The sequence below is a fragment of the Scylla paramamosain genome, chromosome 27 (genome assembly GCF_035594125.1).
Source record: "Scylla paramamosain isolate STU-SP2022 chromosome 27, ASM3559412v1, whole genome shotgun sequence".
Taxonomy (NCBI): Eukaryota; Metazoa; Arthropoda; class Malacostraca; order Decapoda; family Portunidae; genus Scylla; species Scylla paramamosain.
This window is the reverse complement of record NC_087177.1, coordinates 6,686,471-6,709,791: the sequence shown is the minus strand read 5'-3', so window position 1 is coordinate 6,709,791 and position 23,321 is coordinate 6,686,471. Positions and strand designations below refer to the sequence as shown.

General features: G+C 38.0%; 3 protein-coding genes and 1 long non-coding RNA gene across 4 annotated transcripts in view; 3 read left to right on the top strand and 1 right to left on the bottom strand.

The window, feature by feature from the left end:
• LOC135114475 (uncharacterized) overlaps nt 1–23,321 on the bottom strand; it is a 132,681-nt gene that overhangs the window by 78,710 nt on the left and 30,650 nt on the right. The gene's annotated exons all lie outside the window — the stretch shown is intronic.
• On the top strand, nt 1,007–3,884 carry LOC135114386 (uncharacterized). Its single transcript, XM_064030289.1, has 5 exons — nt 1,007–1,070; nt 1,736–1,860; nt 2,559–2,669; nt 2,937–3,166; nt 3,656–3,884. Exons 1-5 carry the CDS (start codon nt 1,007–1,009, stop codon nt 3,786–3,788), a joined length of 663 nt encoding a protein of 220 aa, XP_063886359.1. The 3' UTR covers nt 3,789–3,884.
• On the top strand, nt 11,060–19,546 carry LOC135114464 (ionotropic receptor 21a-like). The gene is made up of 11 exons (XM_064030365.1): nt 11,060–11,167; nt 12,453–12,577; nt 12,908–13,018; nt 13,297–13,526; nt 14,579–14,707; nt 15,080–15,266; nt 15,366–15,602; nt 15,822–16,084; nt 16,462–16,599; nt 17,746–17,932; nt 18,779–19,546. The coding sequence occupies exons 1-11, from the start codon at nt 11,104–11,106 to the stop codon at nt 19,058–19,060; spliced, it is 1,953 nt and encodes a 650-aa protein (XP_063886435.1). The 5' UTR covers nt 11,060–11,103; the 3' UTR covers nt 19,061–19,546.
• On the top strand, nt 20,965–23,210 carry LOC135114463 (uncharacterized). Its single transcript, XM_064030363.1, has 3 exons — nt 20,965–21,071; nt 22,559–22,683; nt 23,014–23,210. The coding sequence occupies exons 1-3, from the start codon at nt 21,008–21,010 to the stop codon at nt 23,197–23,199; spliced, it is 375 nt and encodes a 124-aa protein (XP_063886433.1). The 5' UTR covers nt 20,965–21,007; the 3' UTR covers nt 23,200–23,210.

Below are 23,321 nucleotides of genomic sequence, written 5' to 3'. Positions count from 1 at the left end.
CGTAGGTGTAAACGGTGATATTCCCTCTTCTACCATGATGACTTTTCTCTCTCTCTGTCTGTATTCAGATTCCCATTTTGGATATTCCAGGCCTTATCCGAATTCTTAAGTCATTCACAGTGTGTTAATTAATTAATTAATTTATTCATTTTTTAACACACACACACACACACACACACACACACACACACACACACACACACACACACACACACACACTATCATTATATACATAAAGAAGTGATACAAAGAACAGCGCAAAACGAATATGCATAAAATCAATATGTTGCATCACAGCTGTTTTAGTACGATGTCGCGCATCCTCTGTTGCTGCCATCCATGACCAGTCACACCCTTAAGACCATTCTGTATATAAAGCCCTTGACAAACTTTCAGCCCATCATCATCATCATCACAAGGCAGGTTATCAGTAACTCTTGACCGAGTAAGGCGAGAAAACTTAGTGTGGTTGAATCTCTCCCGTTATTGTCGTGTGCGAAAGCTTTCACGATATGCAAAACATTTTGTTAGTCTGCTGGCACTGCGATCATTCCTGTATGACATGTATTAGGAAAGTACCAGCTACATATAATCAATAATTTAAAAAATTGGCTCTAAAGACGTGATAAATGCAACATCAACGAAAGCTTTAATACAATTAATTTAATCTCATTTTAATATTTACAGAAAAATTGCCAACATGCAACTACGTTATGCACACAACAGCGTGTTTATAATGCTCAAATCAAATTTTGAAAAAAAAAAGTTACAAAACGAATATTTATACAAAGAACAAATGTTCTCGAAGAAAAATGCTTCAATATTATCTCTTAATATCGAAAGAGTAGCATATATATCAGAAGGGTAAACAAGTTGCGAGAAAATATATCTGGGAGTTTGAGGGATAACTTATTCTGTTCAATTCATATTTAATCAAGCAACCTCTCGTGTGTTTTTGTTTCCAGTCTTTCATCAATGGTAGTGGCAGAAGCCTTAGAAAAGCAAGATGCTGGTCAAATTGGTGATGCTGACCTGCCTTCTGTTCGTGGATGGCCGCCTCAAGATGAAAGGCAAGTCTACCAACAACACTTATTCTTATTCTTTTTTCATCACATGTGAAGGAGGCCAGCCAAGACCACAAAGAACAAAAACGTGCTAAACTGTTGCTTACAACCATGGAAATAACAATCCAAATGGATTGGTGGATATTGCCTCCGGAGATGTCTTAATGATCCTCTCGTGAAAGTTCTTGCCTTGAGAGAGAGAGAGAGAGAGAGAGAGAGAGAGAGAGAGAGAGAGAGAGAGAGAGAGAGAGAGAGAGAGAGAGAGAGAGAGAGAGAGAGAGAGAGAGAGAGAGGAGGGGGCAGAAAGAAACACAGTTAGAAAATTCTTAAGAAAAAACAAGATGATAACAGCTAATATTGCGGAGAACTGTGAGAAATCGAAAACTTATATTCTGAGCTGTATGAATGAGCTCCCCCGTGTCTGAGTGGAGCTCCCCATATATGGATACAGTAATCCATATTATATGGTCACCAATAAAATTCCCTACAAACGGTTTGTTCCCCTAAGGACAAAATAGTTTCGAATAATCTGCCTATTGACAGAGTCCTTCAAATACCCGATTTGTTATTATTAAACCTTGTTGAAAATAAATAATTCCAAAAAGGCAATGTGGAATTCCGGCTTATAGAATGCCGATTCTATATACTTTTTTGTTTCTTTTTTTTTTCAGATGTGAAGAAGCTTCCATTCCCAGGAGGTCCCGCAGTGGCAGACTTTCTCGAGAAGACAGACGAAGATTCCTGCTCCGTCATCTTCGTAACAGACGATTCTGGTCCATTTTCTACCACCGTTAAAGTGCGTGTATTATTCTTTCTAATTTACTGACACTAATATTGATAAGTAATAGTATTAGTAATACTAATACTAATCCTAATACTAATACTAATTATAATAATACTAATACTAATTTTATTACTACTACTACTACTACTACTACTACTACTACTACTAGTACTACTAATAATAATGGTAATAACAATAACTATATATATATATATATATATATATATATATATATATATATATATATATATATATATATATATATATATATATATATATATATATATATATATATTCTTTAAGCTGTTGTGATAATAACAAAGAAAATGTTTGTGGTAACTTAGCTACTACATGATAAACATTTCATTGTCTCAGTCACGAGGGTATGACCTAAAAAGTAAGGTTTCTAAAATCTGCTCTGCGGAGCACGCTAAAGTAACATCTCCAGCATGTCGATGAATTAAGAGAAAAATGAATTGACCAATTTGATTCCTAAGTATCTTGTTGAAATCTTGGGGAACTATGAAAAAGACAAACAAATAGAGAGTTCCGGAGTTTACCAGAGTTAGGAATGAAAGAGTGGTAAACAGCTGTACAGAAAGAAAGGAATTGTTTATAAGTTTTAAAGCTAATAATTATTTCAGAATGGCATTAAATGTAAGCTGCAAGTGTGATACTAAAGTTTTATTTCAAGTCATATCAACTCGCAGGAGGCATGTACGACACGGGATCGACAGCAGGGAGCAGCGGTGTTTGAGGTTGGGCTGCGTGATCGGAACGCGAGTCGCCGCCTTTCCGAACTGTTGCCGGTGGCTCGCCAAGTAAATTCCTGTTAAAGTGTTGGCCGTGGTAGTACGATGCTCCCACTAATGGTAGTGTAGGGAGGTAGTTCTGTAATCTTGGTGAATAACGAAGGTGCCTCTCACAACTGTGTACGGGATTTACTTGAAGATTTACAGTTAATTATCAACCAAGAGAATCAGACATTCAGATGACTGTCATACTGGTGGTGGGATGAAAAAAAAAAAAAAAAAAGTACCTGTCATACAAGTCTTGTCAGTTTCACCTCGTGGGTCGCCCTTCACCAGGTGCGACGGTTGTCTTGGTGCACGATGGTGGTAGTTGTGAGTCACGACCCGGCCTTCCTCGTCGCCTTCGCAGAGTCGTCCCTAAGAGGCCGGCTGCTGGTGTGGGCCACCAAACTGTTAATTGTGACGCGTCTGGCCCTTCGGCATCTTCAGAGTCTTCTTTCCACCCACTGGACTTTCTCCATGATGAACACAGTCTTCCTCAACTTTGAAGAAGTCCCTAATAAAATGTAACGCATTCCCATTTATTTACTTAGCTACTCGTGTGTATCTCAAACTATGTTTCTTTTTGAGTAATTCATCAAAACGATTTTGAGCATTACGTGCCGGACACGTGACCGACACCAATACCCTTCCAGAGAGATGAGTTCATAACCCAATCTTTGGGTGAAGTTCAGACCTTTCACAAAGTACAACGAAGGCAGAGGCGCAGCAGCACGCACACATTTCTTAACATCAATAATTAAAAATTTTCAGACAAGTTAGAAGGATTTTCCTGCAAATCGAATCAATTTCTAAAGGGTTTATTATTATGATATATATATATATATATATATATATATATATATATATATATATATATATATATATATATATATATATATATATATATATATATATATATATATATATATATATATATATATATATATATATATATAAAGTGTATTGATATCAAGGGATTATATTTTAAACTGTTTTCTTTCTTCACTAAACAGATGTTTCGGGTACACGTACCTGCCGTATACCCCGAATGGCGCTAAGCTAGTGAAGGTTGCTGCCTGGAAGCCAAGGAGCGGTTTACTCCTACATCGAAATACATTGCCTTTCTCTGAGAAGTTTGAGAAGTAAGCTGTTGAGGTCCGCTAATGTATGAAATACATATACACAGATCATTAAAATCCAGTTTAATAAATTCTTCAACATGGCAAGAAGTTTTGTATATTTCGACGGCCATAAACGACGTAAAGTGAAGTGTCAGAGTCTATGGAGAAATAACTTAATAACTTAATCATCGAAAACTATGCTTATACTTTATAGCTGCAAGAGATAATGGTTGCTGCACACACTTAACACCCTGCACGTACGCTACGTCTTCCTTGTCATTGAGAGGCATCTGAACATTAAATTGAGGTTCTACTATCTTGGAGGCCACAGCATTAATGTGCTGCTGAGAAGCCATCATATATTTGATTTGTATCTCAATTTAAAAGTTACTTATATTCGCTTTTGTAGAACCAGAATATCTATAAATTTTAAAGCACGTCAAGTAGTCTAGTGAAATGACTCAAAGTAATTTGTATGCCTGTAACATAATGAAGTAAAAGTCTATACCAGCTACTTACGGGAAACCTTTATAATGTCATATCCACTTATCCACTGAAAAAAAAAAAATAAAAACAAAATCAAACATTTTCTTGTTTCTCCTTATAAATCTTAGTTTCTATGGTGCGCACGTGAATGTTACCGCCATGTCGTTCATGCCTTTCTGGGATGAAGTAAAGATTCAGACCCCTAATGGAACGATCGTCACCAAATACGAAGGTTCCGACTATCAGCTTCTACTGGCCGTGGCTGCAGCACTCAATTTCACTATTCGAGTCTTGCCCAGCAACTCTTGGGCAGAGGTGAGACACAATTATCTGTTCTGACAATCCACTTGAAGAAATTGTTAGACAAGTGTTGTAGAGAAAATAATGCTTTTTCTACCTTCCTCTCAGGTAACGAGCCAGGTGGAGGAACGCGTGTCGTTTATCGCTTCTATATACTATATTCTGATGACGGTGAGAGCGGAAAAGTATGACTTCACTCAGACCTACGAGTTTTCCTACGTCTCTTTCTCCATGGCCAAACCTCGCCAGGAGCCGCAGTGGCAGAGCCTTTACTATCCACTGGCGCACCATGTGTGGCTGGCGATACTAGGCTCAGTCCTTCTCGTCCCGCTCATATATACTGCGGTAAAATATTTCATTGTAATTAAGAAAAAGCTCTGCATTTTTTTTAAGATTGATTCATTTTTTTCCAACATATGTTGACCTCATTATTTTCTGATGACTGACATTTCCAGATTGAAAAATAGAAAACCTCTTTATTTCACTTTTTTTTTTAACATTATCATTAACATTATTAACATGTATACAGTAAAATCCGAAATTCCATCGCAAATTTGTTCACTAAATCCAAAAACTTTCAAGGGCTACACGAATTATTAGTAGGATACTAATACGTCATGCAGAATCTTTTTTATCCCTACAATCGTAGTGGATACAGCAGTTTCCTCTGGAGCATGTTAAATATAATCGTGATACGTCGCTTAAACGGTTAAGAATACAATCTTTAAATGCAGAAAGTTTGATCTACCCGTTAACACATAATTCCATCATAAGGCCTACTGCATTCTTGATGTCAAGCTCATTCCGACATTCTCCAAATCATATTCTTTTCCCGCTCTGGTACGAAAATTTTCTTTACCAAACGTCTTATTTCTATACAGGAAGCAGGTGTTACGTCGTGTCTTCGCGGTGCAAGTCAAACTAACTGTTGTGCGCGTCTCTCAGACCTGCAAGACAATATAATTCGTGTAAGTCAAACAAACTGCTGTTCATCAGTCTCTCTGCCCTGCAAGTCAAACTAACTGTCGTTAGTCAGTATCTTGGTTGTCCAAATCAAAGTAACTGAGGTGGGTCAGTCTCTCGACTGTGCAAGTCGCAGTAACTGCCATGCATCAGTCTGAGTCGTTCAGGCTACACTACATGTACGTCAGTCTCTTGAACGTACAAGTCATACTAACTAATGTGCGTCATTTTTTGGAAAGTGCAAGTCAAATTAATATCGTGTATCAATCTCTTGGATTTACAAGTGAAACTAATCACATTGTGTCAGTAGGATGCAGCACAGTCATCCAAGTAAAAAGATGAATGCATTGTAATGTAATTTTCAATTCTTTCGCGCCACCGTTTCGACACCGCGTTTTTTTTTTTTCTATCAAAATTCCCATGTAGTTGAATATGGTGTCAAAATGAGAAAATGTCAAAACTCAATATAATATTGTATATTAATTAATTTATTGTAGCAGGATTTATGGTTATTGCCTTGTTCTTACAGATGAATTATGCGGGTTACGAAGTATCTAAAGGACCAACACTCCTCGAGAACGTCTTCCTAGATATGGCTGGAATGTTCCTGGCCCAGAGCCTTCCACATCGCCTGCCATGGGGTTCCTCCAGCAGAGTTCTGATGGCCGCCTGGCTTGCATTCGCTCTCATCCTCGGATCCGCCTACCGTGGCAACCTGACGGCTGCCCTCACCCTACCCAAGTATCCTACACGTCCTGAGACCATTCCGCAGCTCGTCGACGCAGTGGAAAGGTAAGTGTGTGTGTGTGTGTGTGTGTGTGTGTGTATGTGTGTTAACAAACAATTCAGCCTATGAGAAGGTGAAAGCTGTGAATTGTAAACTATATTATGTATTGCCGCCGCCGCCGCCGCCGCCGCCGCTGTAGCAGCAGCAGCAGCAGCAGAAGCAACAACAACAAGAACAACAACAACAACAACAACATTAATTACGACTACTACTATTACCATTATTTCTGAAACTGCTACTACTAGTGATGCTGTTATTTGCGATTTAAAGTTCTGATGTATTCATTTGCAAAGCAATGCATGATCCATGACAATGCTTATATTTATATTAGGCATCGTTTGTTTTCGGGTTTCAGGATAACAATGCCGCCTTATGGAGACTCTCATTACAATTACTACAAATCGTCGAAATCGCCACTGTTTAATGCTCTCGCCAGGCTGATGGAGGTGGGCCCGAACGTTTTGGTGGGATTGCAAGGAGCATTGCAACGCAAGTGAGCAAAGGAAAGTTCTTATCATCATTACTTCTAATTTTCCGTCAGCCTTAAAAAGGTTAAGCAGTATAGTTCGCCGGGCTGGCTTCAGGGATCTTGGCACGGGTGCTGGGATACCAGTCACAACTCTAACTTCAGTCCGATTTTTTTTTTGCTTTTTGTTTTTTTGTAAGACAGACAGTGACTATAGCATGGATAGAGACAAGCTCAACATCTCTTCAACTTCTCAGAGTGATACTGCTCTCTTCTGAAAGAATTAAAAATCTTAGGAAACTTCAAATATTGTAGTGATTTAGCGCATATCAATAGAGGAAATGAACGAGCAATGATACAGGTTGAGAGGATATGGATAATAAAACCAAGGAGACAGACTCAATAAGTGAGGCCATTGAAGATAACAGGCATGCAGTTGGCGAATGAACAGTATTTATGAAGATAACGGTGAGTACAAGAAACTGTCCATAAGACAAAGGGATAATATTAAAAAAAAAATTATTATTTTCCATTAGATAAATGATTATGACCTTGATAGTACTTTAGAATGGAATATAAGAAAATAGACGCGTGGCTAGTTCGAAGGTTAGGAGGGCTTGCCTTTACGAGGGACAGGTTGCTTTTCAGCAGATTTCCAGCAAGATTGTTCAGGGAGAATGTAACAAAGGAAACGATGAAACCAGTATGTACTGTAACTCCAGAATGTTTGCTATAAAAGTAAATCGAGCCTTAATACATTGCATTTCCACGTACTGTTTACTAGGTGAACAGACCAAGAAAAAGATGCTATTTTGTGGACATCGGCATTTCAATTACTCATTTCCACATGATTCTGATTTAATGTTATACACACCGTGTATCTATCATTTTAGACGTGCTCACCTGGGGGGAAGACGATTCCTAAAGTACCAGATAGCTGAAAAGTTCACAGAGGTAGACGGCACTTCACGCTTGTACGTAGGACGTGAGACACTCTACCCAGGGGCGTCCGGTTGGCCTATACCTCACGACGCACCGTATAAACCCCAACTAGACCGCTGGATCACGGTTCCCTTGGAGGTTAGTACGTTCGTTATTTCGTAATGGAAAATGGAGACCATAGAGGGCATACTGATTTTGTCATACCATAAACAAACGAAGCATAAAAAGTGTCCTTAGGTCAAAACGTCTAGAGTTCCTTCGTGCACACATACGAGTACATGATTTTAAATTTCCGTCCGCAGGGAGCTCTAGTCATTGCGCTGTCTGTCCGCCTATGGAAAAAAAAAAAGTTCTCAATGCTTGTCAGGTTGTAATTTTTTTTCTACGCAATAACGAAATGAACTGAAGCGTGTCAAATTTTGTCATGTTGTTCAAATGGAAACCATTTAGGCAATGGGCATAACACAAATTAAGGACTGATACATCTGGTTCAAAGTTTTCAACACGTCCGTGCAGAGCGATTTACGTTTCGGTTGGCTCTCGACAAGATCAAGGTGCTGAAAAGTGTAGTTATGTCGGACTAGGACCTTCCAGACGAAATTAGGATAAACACTCCTTCAGTACATTCAGTTTTGAGAGAGACTGGGTATGTGAAATGTGTCCATACAATTCGTGCCAAAGGACCAAAGGACGGAGGAGAACATCTTTGACTGGATGTGTCGCACTACATCCCAAAATGCTTATTTAATTGTATACCATATTTGTATTTATGTATTTCAAAGTTGTGTACGAATGTTACGTTACCAGCATCGATTAAAATACGTTATACTGAATTCATTTGAAATTAGAAGTGGCATATGGTAGCTTTTGATATGACCTAAGTAATTAAATGATTAAAGGGTTCAACAAAGAGGGGATACAAATCAGTTTTCTTGTTAAGGAAAGAAGCTAGACCTTATCCTACTGACAACAAGTGGCACCATTCATAGATGAAGACTGAAAATGTTATGTTTGAAGCTACCTTGCTTAGACCAACTGGCCTTTTGCAGCTCCCTTTTTTTTTTTTTTTTTAATCATGCGTGACACATCTTGCACTATCTGCCATCTACCAGCTTGAAGGACTGAACGAAATATACTCGTACATATATTTCTTTCTCAAGCATGGGATACAAATGTACATTTGAAATGTTATTCCGAATCTTATTTCAAGCTAGAAGAGAAAACTCCCTTTTCAATTTTTTCTGCGTGCACACAACAGTTGAGCTGATGATTATATATATATAATATTTGATAGTCTCTCCGCAGGCCGGACTGTATGAGAAGTGGGCGGAGGACCTGCTGACAAAGACAAAACTTAAAAGTCAGCGGGAACAGAGGAATCGCCAGGATGAGCAACAAAAGCAACAAGAGGGTGAGGATGGGGAGACCAAGGAGAGTCTCACGGCCCTCACCATCATCCACACACAAGGCGCCTTCTTACTACTTCTGTTCGGGATGAATATTGCTTGTGTGGCAGTGTTTGTGGAGTTTGTGGCATCTCGGTTATCTCTTAACATACACAAATGAAGCGGTAAAAGTCAAGTCGATACATAGGAAGTGGTTATTCCTCGCATTATGCTCTGAAACTTGACCGCAGAAATCGGGAATTCAACAGGATTTACTCTACTTAACTGGAGAGTATATAAATTTCACAAGGACTAAGTACTATTACTTTGCCTTCTTCACTAGTTAATGTTTTTATATCTAAGGAAATAATGGATATGACTTAAAACCAAATTCACTGGTATTCGGACTGCAGGGTGTAAAGATATTGTACATATAACAACTAATGAATAAAGTGCTTTATCGTATATATAAATATAAATTTCCACATCGACACTATCAACAAGGAAGAGAAGAATTATGAAACATGTTGCATAAGCGCGGAAAAAGCAACTGAAACACTTAGTATAATCTTTTAAGAAAAGCAATAGTCTTAGAACTATTTACTATTTTCATTAAAGATCCGCAATATTCTTAGCAGTGTTTATCTTTTTTAATTGAAAATTCATATTCCAATTCAATGAACATGACCTTGACATTAAAATATTTAACTGGTACATAACACCAATGTATTTAGTTTGGCATGAAAATAATTTTATGCACAATGCAATGCTTTCTCTGCAAGGAGTTAACGAATATCGCAGGCGAACGCAACTCGTGAGGTATCGTCCACCTATTTATCGACCAAGCGAATATCGTGGTGCGTGTCGACACTTGACGTTATGTAAATATTTGATTTTCTCAGTTTTCTGAAGGCTAAAACATTTTGATACTCCTTTTTACTCTAACTTTCCGAAAATCAGCTTAGAGTAAATGTAAATGATAAAGTGACTGAAAATAACCTGAAATACAAAAATTGGGGTAAGGTTTGCAAGTGCACCGTTTACTTGTACTCGTACTGCTGGAAGAGGGAGAAGACAGGCAACATAGCTGCTGGCTTAGCCCAGCCTACGGAATCTAACTCATGAATTATAGAATTACTGAAATTATTATCTACGCGATGCACACAAAAGACCCTACACTACAAGCCTTATGCCTTGAAGACAAACCACTAGTAAGACTAACTACCACTTCAATATTTTCTTCTGGGATTGGTAATTTCATATCAGATGTGAATGTACAGGTAATTCTCAGTGTGAATGTGTTGTTCACACACATCATTGCACGTATTGTACACGCCCTATTACTATGTACTTTAAATATAAATCTAACATTAAAAGGTTAATATAAAAAACAAAACAGCTTTAGTTTACATTAGCCTAGGAGACTGTTAAAAAAACATGGCAGCAACAATGAGAACAATCTCAATTACAATATATATATATATATATATATATATATATATATATATATATATATATATATATATATATATATATATATATATATATATATATATATATATATATATATATATTATAATAGATATAAATACTTAATTGCTGAACGCTGAATGCTGTGGTGCATTAAATCAATATCTTACATCCTAGGTCTTTTAGTTCAGTGATGCGCATCCTCTGCTGTTGCCAATCCAAGATCTCTGCCAGTCACACCAGGAACATTTTGTATATAAACTACCATCCCGTCATCAACACGAGGCATGTCATCAGCACCTCTCGCCCTAGAAAGGTGAACCACCTGTGTTTGCCTGCTAGTGTCTCCTAATGCTGTGTGCTAAACCTCTCACGATATAAGATCATAAACCAGATGTGTGAACGTGCAACGAGAATTTTTTTTTTTTTCAAGATGTTTCAGAAATTACTCAGTGTTCTTCTCATTTTTTTCATTCACCATCCCCAATGTTTCTTTTAAGGGTTTCATCAATGGTAGTGGCTGAGGACCTCGAAAAGCGACATGCTAGTCAGATTGGTGCTGCTGACCTGCCTTGTGTCCGTGGTAGCCCGTCTCAGGATCAAGGGTAAGTCTATCTACATTACAGTGCTTGTTTGACAATGATATATCATACACTTTTTTTTTTTTTCTTTTCGTGCAGAGAAGGCCAGATAAGGATACTAAATTGAGTTAAAAATATATACATTAATATTAGTTTGTAATAAAAAAAAAGTTTACAGAGATTGTCAGCCAAAAGGACTAAAGAATAAAGGTACTGGCAACTTTGTCATTAGTGAGAGAGCCAAAAAAGGGATGAGAATAAGTAAATATTCCTGTAGAACGATGCCACAGGAAAGGAAAGATGTGTAACCCTGAAAAGACAGCAAGAGATGAAGCACTGCGAAGCATTGCGAATGAGTGTTAAATTTAAGACTGTTGTAGGAAAGTTGATGAACAGATAGCTTTTAAGCGTACCTACTTTGTTATGTTCGAAGTGAAATGCCATGTATGTGTGAGCTGTACTTCATGAAAGGATGAATAAATTCCCTGTAAAGAGCTAGCATCTATAAGGAGGGATAAACTATTTGCAAAAATGATAAGGAACATTGAATTACAATTAAGTTGTTTTAGCACGAGCTAAGATACGAAATTTCATATTGGGGAGAGGATAGTTCATATAATTGAATGTATAGAAGAGAGATGGCTCGTTGAAGAGAAAATACTACTTTTATTGGCCTTTCCCGAAGGTTCCGTGAATTATATTGATGTAGGAATTGAGTTTTCGTGGGCTGAACAACACAAGGTTTGTCTTGCCTAATTCATGAATTATCGAAAGACAAGGCATTACGATTTCTTTACCTTTATGCGTCAGTAGATTCACTACAGCTTCACTACGAATAAGACAATGACTGAGAAATGCAAAATACTGTAGCCACTGTGAGAGCAGAGAGCTTTGTTGTGCAAATTCATGAACAGAGAATGAGCAATAGAACAGGACCCTACAAGACGCCATTCTCAAATTGGCTGCCAAACCTCGCAAGCGTCACCAATGAAAATACTCAACGCTCAAACACACACTCCTCCTGTGTGACTAAATTGTCATATGAGCTAGTATTTCACTTCAAACAGAGGAACAGCTACTAAATGAAACGTAACACGGGCAAAAATTATTGAGGTGCAATAATATATATATATATATATATATATATATATATATATATATATATATATATATATATATATATATATATATATATATATATATATATATATATATATATATATATATATATATATATATTTTTTTTTTTTTTTCCGGAGACAATCTTATGAACACTACCTATACACAAAATAATGTATTTTATTTCCAGATGTGAAGAAGCTTCCATTTCTTGGAGGCGCCGCAGTTGCAGAGTTCGTCGAGAAGACAGAAGAAAATTCCTGTCCCGTCATCTTCGTAACAGACGACTCTGGGCCATTGAATACCGTCGTTAACGTTCGCAGCATTACCATTTCATCCTCACGTGCCAATACTATTATGAATTTGAAAGATAGATTTATTTATTTGTTTATGGTCACTATTGTTGAATTACGCATTTATGATATAGAAAAAATGCTCGAGGTAACTTTGCTATTTGACGATAAACACCTTTTTTGCTTCAACAACTTGGATATAATACATAAAAATCCGATGCCAGCTATACAAAGTCTCACTTTATTCTTATCATTGTAAAAATAAAAATGTTACAATCAAAAAGGCATTAACAACTTGTGAGATGCAACTGAGATACATCAAATTCTCTCTCAAGCCATGATCGTTTAACAGGAGGCATATCAGGCTCGGCATCAACAACGGGGAGCAGCGGTGTTTGGGGTTGGCCTGCGTGACCGAAACGTGAGTCACCGCCTTTCTGAGCTGGTGCTGGTGGCTCGCCAAGTAAGTTCCTGTCAAAGTATTAATGGTGGTAGTTGGGAAAGAGGTTGTACGGTGCTCATTCTAATGGCAGTGTAGGGAGGTAGTTCAGTAAATTTGGTGAATAATGTGGGTGCCTCTCACAACGGTGACGGGGTTTACTTGAAGATTTATACGTAATTCACAACCAATAAAATGTATACAGGCAATGAGACATTCGGATGACTGTCATACTGGTGGCGGGATAAAAAGTACCTGTCGTATGTCTTGTCAGTTTCACCTCGTGGGTCGCCCTTCACCAGGTGCGACTGTTGTCTTGGTGCACGATGGTGGTAGTTGTGAGTCACGACCCGGCCTTCCTCGTCGCCTTCGCTGAGTGGTCCCTAAGAGGCCGGCTGCTGGTGTGGGCCACCAAACTGTTAATTGTGACGCGTCTGGCCCTTAGGCACCTTCGGAACCTTCTTTCCACCCACTGGACTTTCTCCATGATGAACGCAGTCTTCCTCAACTTTGAAGAAGCTTCTAATATAATGTAATGCAGTCCCAGTCATTCATGTCTGTCTATCCATCCATCTGTGTGTTCACAATTCACAGTACGGTCTTGAAGGTCATGTCCTGGACTTCTGACTAGTAGTTATACCTTCATGGAGTGTTGGGGGATCATGATAGCCCAATCAATGGGTAAAGGCAAGATTCTGTCTAATGAGCATGTGTATTCTGTGCAACTTTGGCAGAGACACTTGGAAAAATTGTTACAAAATGATGCTAGTCTCGATGAGCAAGACCTAGTCCTCTGTTGACGGTGGTCACCTTGTATTTTCTGAGTCATATTGTGCCCCGAAGTGATGTTAGGTGAACAAGGATAAACAGCAACAGGTGGTAACACTAACAAAACCGTGAATATTGATGAAAGTTAACGTTAAAGTTAAGTTAACTCTTGAAATGAACAGTATACGGATTTCTGAGACTGATGCGACTAAGGTGGTGCTCCTCTTGCTTCAAATGTCCTTTATCTTGTGATATCTGAGTCCTCAAGGATAATATGGAAAGGTATTTATATATATAAGCAAATAGAGGTCTGCTGAGATTAGTCAGGATCATGAGGCGTTATATTGGGAATATGCACGTGTTTAAAATGGAAGAGATTAATTTCTTTACAAGCAAAGGGCGGGTTAAAACACTCATTTTAGCTTGCATGGAACAAAACCAGTTAAGGCTTCAAACAGAAACCGGCTCCATGTTTTTCGTGTCCTAACACAGCGGGTTTCTGCAGCTCACCTGCCTCTCAGGTTCCCCATTAGCTCTGACTACGTGGTCATGGTAGCTAAGGTCTCCAGCTTCTTCATAAGATCTACATCGTTTCATGTTCACTTCACAAATTCTACATCATACGCATGGTCACTACAGTAATGCTCTCCAGTTTCTCCACAACGTGGTCATACAATCCTTTGATTTAAATGCTCGTGGAAACTTACCACTGGCTCATTAGTAAAAAATCACCTTAATTTAATTTTTTCTTTATATTCTGATTAAAAAATATATTTGATTTGAATTAAAATACTGTTTTCCTTTTTCACTGGACAGGTGTTTCGGGTACACGTACCTGCCGTACAGCCCGAATGGCGCCAGGCTAATGAAGGTTGCTATCTGGACGCCGAGGAGAGGCTTGCTCCTGCACCAAAATACATTGCCGTTCTCTGAGAAATTTGCGAAGTAAGCAACCTGCTCGGATGCTTCGTCACTCAGAGGCTTCTCAGCATACGATTGATCTTCATTGATCTGTCATTTTGCTGCTCAGTATCCATAACTGAGTTGATTTCCATCCAGTCTAACATTACTTGCATTCGCTTTACTTCAGCCAGAACATACCCAGATCTTAAAGAGAATCCCCTGCCAAATGAAATAGATATATAAAATAAAAAAAAACAACTTGAAGTAGTAATAGCGACACTTCTTGAATTAATTTCTATGGTTGTAAGATTATCAAAGTGAAAGACTATACCACCTGCTTAGGGGAAACCATTGTAATATTTATTTACACTTATTTAATCTTATTTATTTCTTACCTTTCTCTTACAAATCTAGTTTCTATGGGGCGCAGGTGAACGTGACCGCTCTGCCGTTCATGCCCTACTGGGGTAATGAAGATATTCGAACTCCTAATGGAACCTCCGTCATTAAATACGAAGGTTCCGACTACCAACTTCTTCTGGCCGTGGCTGCGGCACTCAATTTCACTTTCCGAGTCTTGCCTAGTAGGTCGTGGACAGAGGTAAGACAGTTAAGGGTTCTGAGAGTCAATTTGAAAATAAAACTTTTTAACAGGAGGTTGTCCAGACAGATGATTATGATTTTTCAATCTTTCATTCAGGTAACGAGCCAGGTGGAGGAACGTGTGTCGTTCATCGCTTCTATATATCATATTCTGATGACTGTGAGAGCAGAAAAGTATGACTTCACGCAGACCTTTGAGTTTTCCTACGTCTCTTTCTCCATGGCCAAACCTAGACAGGAGCCGCAGTGGCAGAGTCTTTACTATCCACTGGCGCAACAAGTGTGGCTGGCCATACTGGGGTCGGTTCTTCTCGTCCCATTCATATATATCGTGGTAAAATATATCTAATTCAATTAAGGAAGTGTTTTGTATTGATAGTTATTCACCAAACTTTAATTTTCTTGAACCCTTATTTTTCTTATTATTGTTTGCCATCTCTAGCTAAAAAACGCGAAATTAGTTCATTCCACTTAACACTTGTCTTTGCAGCCTTTACTTTATCTGTTACATTTATCGATAAATATTAATATCTAAGTCATATTGTTCTTACAGATTAATTATGTGGGTCACAAAGTATCTAAAGGAACAACATTCCTCGAGAGCGTCTTCCTAGATATGGCTGGAATGTTCCTGGCCCAGAGCCTTCCACATCGCCTGCCATGGGGTTCCTCCAGCAGAGTTCTGATGGCCGCCTGGCTTGCATTCGCGCTCATCCTCGGATCCGCCTACCGCGGCAACCTGACGGCTGCCCTCACCCTACCCAAGTATCCTACACGTCCTGAGACCATTCCGCAGCTCGTCGACGCAGTGGAAAGGTAATGTCCATATTAATGTTGTGTGTGCTGGGAGGACGGCGGGGTACTGCTTCAGCTCCTGCTTCTGTTGTTGCTCTTAATCCTTCAAATTTATGTTTACTGTTTAATTAACTTTTCGACTGCCATTCTGTTCACCTTTCCTTAATAAGTAATCACTCTGCGACACCTTTATTTGTTTTACAGCCACCTCCAGTTGCTAAATCTATTCTTTTCAATCCCCTTCTCTCTTGCAGATGCTTAAAAGTATCTCATACATTACTTATGGAGCTCTAAATTGTTTCGTGTCGCAGTGATAGGGCTAATTTATAAGCGAAATGATGTAATGCTATTAATACATGCAGTAAAATGGTTCAACAACTTTTTCTTTCCACTTTCAGGATAACAATACCGCCTTATGGAGACTCCCACTGCAAGTACTATAAGTCGTCAGAATCGCCGCTGTTTAAAGGTCTCGCCAAGCTGTTGGATGTGGGACCTAACGTGCTGGAGGGGCTGCGAGGAGCACTGCAACACAAGTGAGCAGAGAAAAGCCTTTATTATTTATTTGTTTTATTCTATTTATTTTATTTTATCAGCATATAGTCCACAATATAAAACAAGTTATCTTAGTGAAATTTTAAATACATACTGGTTTATGGGGTCTTGGTGGAGTTACAAGGTTACTAAGACAAAACTCCTTGGTCTCCTTATTTTTTCTGATAAGTGGACGAGGACTATGACGTGGAAAGAGGCAAGAAAGACCACACTGCCTCGAACGTGCCTGAAATTCGAACCCAAGAGCCCTAAACGCCAAGGGCGCTGACAATTAATTTACTGGACTAATATTAGCTAAAGAGTCATTAACGCATTTGTCCTCCTGATCTTCGTTTGTAATTGAGTCATGAACTCTAAGATTTGTTATTATCTTTTTAAGAAGACTCGCTTACGACTATAAAACATTTTCTTTCTTTGACATGAACAAGTATAACGTTTGACCAGATCCCCCAATTATTAAAGTGATAAAAAAGGAAAAAATTATTGCCTTGAATTCCGTTGACACCTTCTCTTCTTAAAGGATTACCATTTGAGAAGAAATGCGGGTGTGCAGGACCATACTAATTAAAATGATGGAGTAATGGCATGGGTAGAATTTCCTGTTAATAGAATTGAAGGGATATGGGCAAAGGTAACTAGACTGGCTATAAGAGCGAGGCCATGGTAGGTTATTGGCATGTAGTTAGTAATTTGAAGTGGACAGTAAATACAAATGCCAGTATAAGAAACGATGTCACGTCAAGAGGCTGAAATTCTATAATAGAAAAAATATCGGTTTCATCAGGTAAAAAAATACTCAATTAATTGATGCCCGAGAAAGGAATGTAGTGACTACTTTGCGGGATTAGAATGTTAATTTTTATGTAGGAAAGGCTTAATACATTGCTTCAGGCAGCATGTAACAAAGGAAACAGTTAAGTCAGTACACATTATCTCTTCACTGGTTGATATACAAAGCAAAGATGCTTTATCGATATTATTCTATTACTGTGTTCCCATTATTTTCCATCAATAAACAAGCCAAGGACGATGATGCTCTTACGACAATTGCATTATAAAATATTGGGCTCTACAACACAATGATTAAATGTTGCATAAGCCATCTAATTCTGTATCCATTATTCTAGTCGCGCTCACCTGGGCGGCAGGCGATTTCTGAAATACCAGATAGCTGACAAGTTCACAGAAGTGGACGGCACTTCCCGCCTGTACGTGGGTCGTGACACCCTTGACCCCGCTGCCTCCGGCTGGCCCATTCCCCACGACGCACCCTACAAATCCCAGCTAGACCGCTGGATCATGGCTCCTGTAGAGGTTTCTATATACTGGTATATTTTTCTGTAGTGAAAACGAATGGTGCAGTTGGTATCAATCACGTTTCACTAAGAAGTGGCATCGCTGCACAAGGGTTTCTCGCTGCACAAGAATTTTTCACTGCACAAGACTTTCTTCTTTCTCTCACGCCTATTGTGTCCACCTCTCTAATGCAAGAGTTAACCAGTATTCTCAATCATTCATCCCCTTCTCTGGTAAACTCTGGAACTCCCTGCCTGCTTCTGTATTTCCACCTTCCTATGACTTGAATTCCTTCAAGAGGGAGGTTTCAAGACACTTATCCTTAAATTTTTGACTACCGGTTTGGACCCTTTTCTGGGACTGGCATCTCAGTGGCCTTTTTTCTTAATGGATTTCTGATGGCCTTGGCCAGTGTCCCTGCTACATAAAAGAAAAAAAAAATAATAATCGAACGCAATGAAACAACAAATTTATAAAAAAAAAATGTCAGTACCTCTGCCTCTTCTGTATACATGGTTCAATATTTTCATTATGAAAACGATGCCGTAGAGTATCTCTCTAAACTCGAAATGTTTTTAATGTTATTTGTTAATGAAAATAAATTACACTGTAGGTAAATTAACAGCAAGTGTATACGTTTGTGAAAGATACAAATATACTAATACACTATTATATTCTAAGCAGAAATAAATTCATAGTGAACTCACCTTTGCTTTATAAAGTACTTTATGCATCGATTTATATAATATGTACGTAGATAGCGTTAATACAAAAATATGGATCGAATTTTGCTATATAAATTCCTCCTGCACACAGATATTCAGGGAAAGATTAGTTCTGCCATTTTAGATTGTCTCTCCGCAGGCAGGCCTGTATGAGAAATGGGTGGAAGACCTGCTATCAGAGACCAAACTTAGAAGTCAACGGGAACAGAGGAACCGCCAGATTGAACAAAAAGAAAGCGAGGATGGGGACACTAATGAGAGTCTCACGGCTCTCACCATCATCCACACACAAGGCGCCTTCTTACTACTTCTGTTCGGGATAAATATTGCTTGTGTGGCAGTATTTTCAGAGTTTGTGGCAGCTCGGCTATCTCTTAACATGCACAAGTCAAGAGGTATAAATCTAGTTGATAAATACTAAGTAATTATGCTTCATATTGGGCTTTAAAACTTTACCGCAGAAATCAGGAGTACACAATTTGCTCTTATTAACTGGTGATTTGTTTATGACTACAGGATTGCAGTCAATTAATTTTGATCAGTTCACTTCATTGTAAAATGTGTATGTCAATTCTAATTCAATTAAGTTTATTTCAAAAGAAAATTAATTCTAATTCGATTCAGTTCTTAAACATTTCAATTTCAATTAAATTTAATTGCATTATATGCCACTAAGGTGCATATTTTGCATGAGTTTGATCGTATTTCTTATTTAACGTAATATAATGATTACATATTACCGTATGAAATTTTTAAATTCATATCAGTGGACAGACAGCTGTTTCATTTCATTCAAATCCACATGTTTTTAGCATTAATTGATAGTCATTTCACAACTGACCGTAAACCTGGTTAAGAATATTTAAATTTTACGTCTTGCATCCCTCACAGACTGTAGTATGTAAGAGTATATTATATTTACAAAGTAATGAATAAAGTCCACTGTTGCATATCTGAATATATATCCCCACATGTACACACAATCAACAATGACAGCTATACATTGGGATGGACTAGCAGGATACGTGGATGTGCGGCAGGGCCGTGTCCCTCTCATGAGCTTACCTTTGCGAGCTAATTTTCACGAGTGTGGCCTTTTCAAACAAGAAGCTCAAAGGTAGTTTCCTACGTCCACTACACTCCTTAAGTGATTAAAACAGTTTTCGCCATTCATCCCACAGCATATGCAACAACATCTCATGTGAAGGTTTTTGTGTAAAAGAGCGACAACTTTTCCTCTTTTTCGCAACTTATCCTCACCCACTGACTATGTTTGCAAAGAAGAGGTGAAATAATGTATGTACACAATACGCAGCTGTGCCATTACCGGTGGTTGTCCCACCTGCTTACGACCAGAAGACGCCTTTTTTTTTTTGTGTGTGTAAGAAAAACAATGTAATGCTCTTTTCATATAAAAAAGTGAAGTCCATTAAATAATATGTACTTAGTTATAAATGATCGCTTCAAAATTAAACCGAGTAGAAAGTATTTTCGTAGAGGCGTTGCTGGAGTGTGGAGAACTGAATGATATAACTGACAGATGAGAGAGACAAACTTCTCCATGCATTCTATCCATCTCGTCTACCTATTACACCGGCTTAGTGAGTGGTCTTTCAGGAGTGTCGCCGTGGTCAAGTAAGAGCTTACTGAAACACTGCCAAATAATAAAGTAGAGAGAGAATACTAAAAGACTAAGAAGCTGAACTAGTATAAAAATAATGGAAGGCAACGCAAAAGCTGTAAAAAAAAAAAGTCTTACATGATACTTAATCATATATATATATATATATATATATATATATATATATATATATATATATATATATATATATATATATATATATATATATATATATATATATATATATATATATATATATATATATATATATATATATATATATGAGAGAGAGAGAGAGAGAGAGAGAGAGAGAGAATGAAAATAGATTTAAATACTACATTACTGAACCGATGTGGCGCATAAAATCAATATTTTACATCCCAAGGCTTTTAGTTCAGTGATGCGCATCCTCTGCCGTTGCCAATCCAAGATCTCTGCCAGTCACACCAGGAACATTTTGTATATAAACTACCATCCCGTCATCAACACGAGGCATGTCATCAGCACCTCTCGCCCGAGAAAGGTGAACCACCTGTGTTTGCCTGTCAGTGTCTCCTAATGTTGTGTGCTAAACCTCTCACGATATAAGATCATAAACCAGATGTGTGAACATGCAACGAGATTTCCCTAAAGACGTCTTAGAAATTACTCAGCGTTCCTCGGACTTTTGAAAAAAACATTCACCATCCCCAATGTTTCTTTTTAGGGTTTCATCAATGGTAGTGGCTGAGGACCTCGAAAAGCGACATGCTAGTCAGATTGGTGCTGCTGACCTGCCTTGTGTCCGTGGTAGCCCGTCTCAGGATCAAGGGTAAGTCTACCTACATTACAGTGCTTTTTTCTCAGTGATATATCTTACGCCTTCTTTTCTTTTTCTTTTTTCGTGTAAAGAAGACTTGATGAAGATACCATATATATATATATATATATATATATATATATATATATATATATATATATATATATATATATATATATATATATATATATATATATATATATATATATATATATATACACACACACTAGTTTCTTCAAATAATTAAATCACAAAGAAAAAAAGGAGGAAACAGGTTTGCAGAGATTATCAGCCAAAAAGATGAAAAAATGAAAGTACTGTCAACTTTGTCATTAGTGAGAGAGCCAAAAAAGGGATGAGAATAAGTAGATATTCCTATAGAACGATGCCACAGGAAAGGAAAGATGTGTAGCCGTGAAAAGACAGCAAGAGATGAAGCACTGCGAAGCATTGCGAATGAGTGTTAAATTTAAGACTGTTGTAGGAAAGTTGATGAACAGACAGCTTTTGAGTGTACCTACTTTGTTATGTTCGAAGTGAAATGCCATGTATGTGGGAGTTGTACTTTATGTAAAGATGAATAAATTACAATGAGAAGAAACAGACTGTTTGCAAAGATGGTAAGGAATACTGAACTACAAGTTGTTTTTATCTCCAGCTATGATATGAAATTTCATGTTGAAAAGAGGATAGTTCATATTATTGAATGTGTGGAAGAGAGATGGCTCATATTCGTTGAAGAGATACTACTACTTTTATTAGCCTTTTCCGAAGTTTCCGTGAATTATATAGATGTAGGAATTGAGTTTTCGTGGGCTGAACAACACAAGGTTTGTCCTGCCTCATTCAGAAATTATAGAAAGACAAGATATTACGATCTCTTTATCTTCTATGCGTCAGTAGATTCATTACAGCTGCACTGTAGCAATGACTGAGAAATGCTGGATACGTCGTTACTATGAGTGGATCATGAATCATACAGAACAACATTCTCAAGAGGCTTAGGAACTGCTTATCACTGCAGCAAAGAAGGATCAGAAAACATAAAAATACTTGAGGTGGTGTAGAGATGGAGAAAGACCATATGACTGTATAAAGGAAGCTTAGAAATCCTCAACACGTTTTAATGTATCTAAGATGACAACAAAGATTTCACCAACGGCGCTAAATGGAAACACAGGATGAATGAAGATCATGGTATATAGAAGGGAGAGCACATAGAAGGGAGAGCATATCCACTGGACCATACTGCGAGCTCAAATTAGCTGCCAATCCTCGCAAGCGTCAGGAATAATAAACTCAACGCTCAAACGCACACTCCTCCTGTGTGACTCTGCATTTTAACATGAGCTAGTATTTCTCGTGAGACACAGAGGAACAGTTAATAAATGAAACGTAACACCGGCAAAAATTATTGCAGATACAATATTTTTTTTTTTCCGAAGAGACGTTCTTATAGTCACTACTATACATAAAATTATACATTTTTTTTTCTTCAGATGTGGAGAAGCTTTCATTCCTTGGAGGCGCCGCAGTTGCAGAGTTCGTCGAGAAGACAGAAGAAAATTCCTGTCCCGTCATCTTCGTAACAGACGACTCTGGGCCATTGAATACCGTCGTTAACGTTCGCAGCATTACCATTTCATCCTTATGTGCCAAAACTATTATGAATTTCAAAGATAGATTTATTTATCTGTTTATGGTCACTATTGTTGAATTACGCATTTATGATATAGAAAAAATGCTAGAGGTAATTTTGCTATTTGACGATAAACACCCGTTTTGCTTCAGCAACTTGGATATAATACATAAAAATCTGATGCCAGCTCTACAAAGTCTCACTTTATTCTTATCATTGTAAAAATAAAAATGTTACAATCAAAGAGGCATTAACAACTTGTGAGATGCAACTGAGATACATCAAATTCTCTCTCAAGCCATAATCGTTTAACAGGAGGCATATCAGGCTCGGCATCAACAACGGGGAGCAGCGGTGTTTGGGGTTGGCCTGCGTGACCGAAACGTGAGTCACCGCCTTTCTGAGCTGGTGCTGGTGGCTCGCCAAGTAAGTTCCTGTCAAAGTATTAATGGTGGTAGTTGGGGAAGAGGTTGTACGGTGCTTACGGAGGTAGTTCAGTAAATTTGGTGAATGATGTGGGTGCCTCTCACAACGGTGACAGGGTTTACTTGAAGATTTATACGTAATTCACAACCAATAAAATGTATACAGGCAATGAGACATTCGGATGACTGTCATACTGG

Coding starts and splice junctions, on each gene's coding strand:
- LOC135114386 (XM_064030289.1), top strand. CDS start 1,007: ATGCTGGTCAAATTGGTGATGCTGACCTGCCTTCTGTTCGTGGATGGC. Junction 1,071..1,735: donor TGGCCGCCTCAAGATGAAAG/GCAAGTCTACCA, acceptor TTTTTTTTTCAG/ATGTGAAGAAGCTTCCATTC. Junction 1,861..2,558: donor CATTTTCTACCACCGTTAAA/GTGCGTGTATTA, acceptor ATCAACTCGCAG/GAGGCATGTACGACACGGGA.
- LOC135114464 (XM_064030365.1), top strand. CDS start 11,104: ATGCTAGTCAGATTGGTGCTGCTGACCTGCCTTGTGTCCGTGGTAGCC. Junction 12,578..12,907: donor CATTGAATACCGTCGTTAAC/GTTCGCAGCATT, acceptor ATCGTTTAACAG/GAGGCATATCAGGCTCGGCA. Junction 17,933..18,778: donor GGATCATGGCTCCTGTAGAG/GTTTCTATATAC, acceptor GTCTCTCCGCAG/GCAGGCCTGTATGAGAAATG.
- LOC135114463 (XM_064030363.1), top strand. CDS start 21,008: ATGCTAGTCAGATTGGTGCTGCTGACCTGCCTTGTGTCCGTGGTAGCC. Junction 21,072..22,558: donor AGCCCGTCTCAGGATCAAGG/GTAAGTCTACCT, acceptor TTTTTTCTTCAG/ATGTGGAGAAGCTTTCATTC. Junction 22,684..23,013: donor CATTGAATACCGTCGTTAAC/GTTCGCAGCATT, acceptor ATCGTTTAACAG/GAGGCATATCAGGCTCGGCA.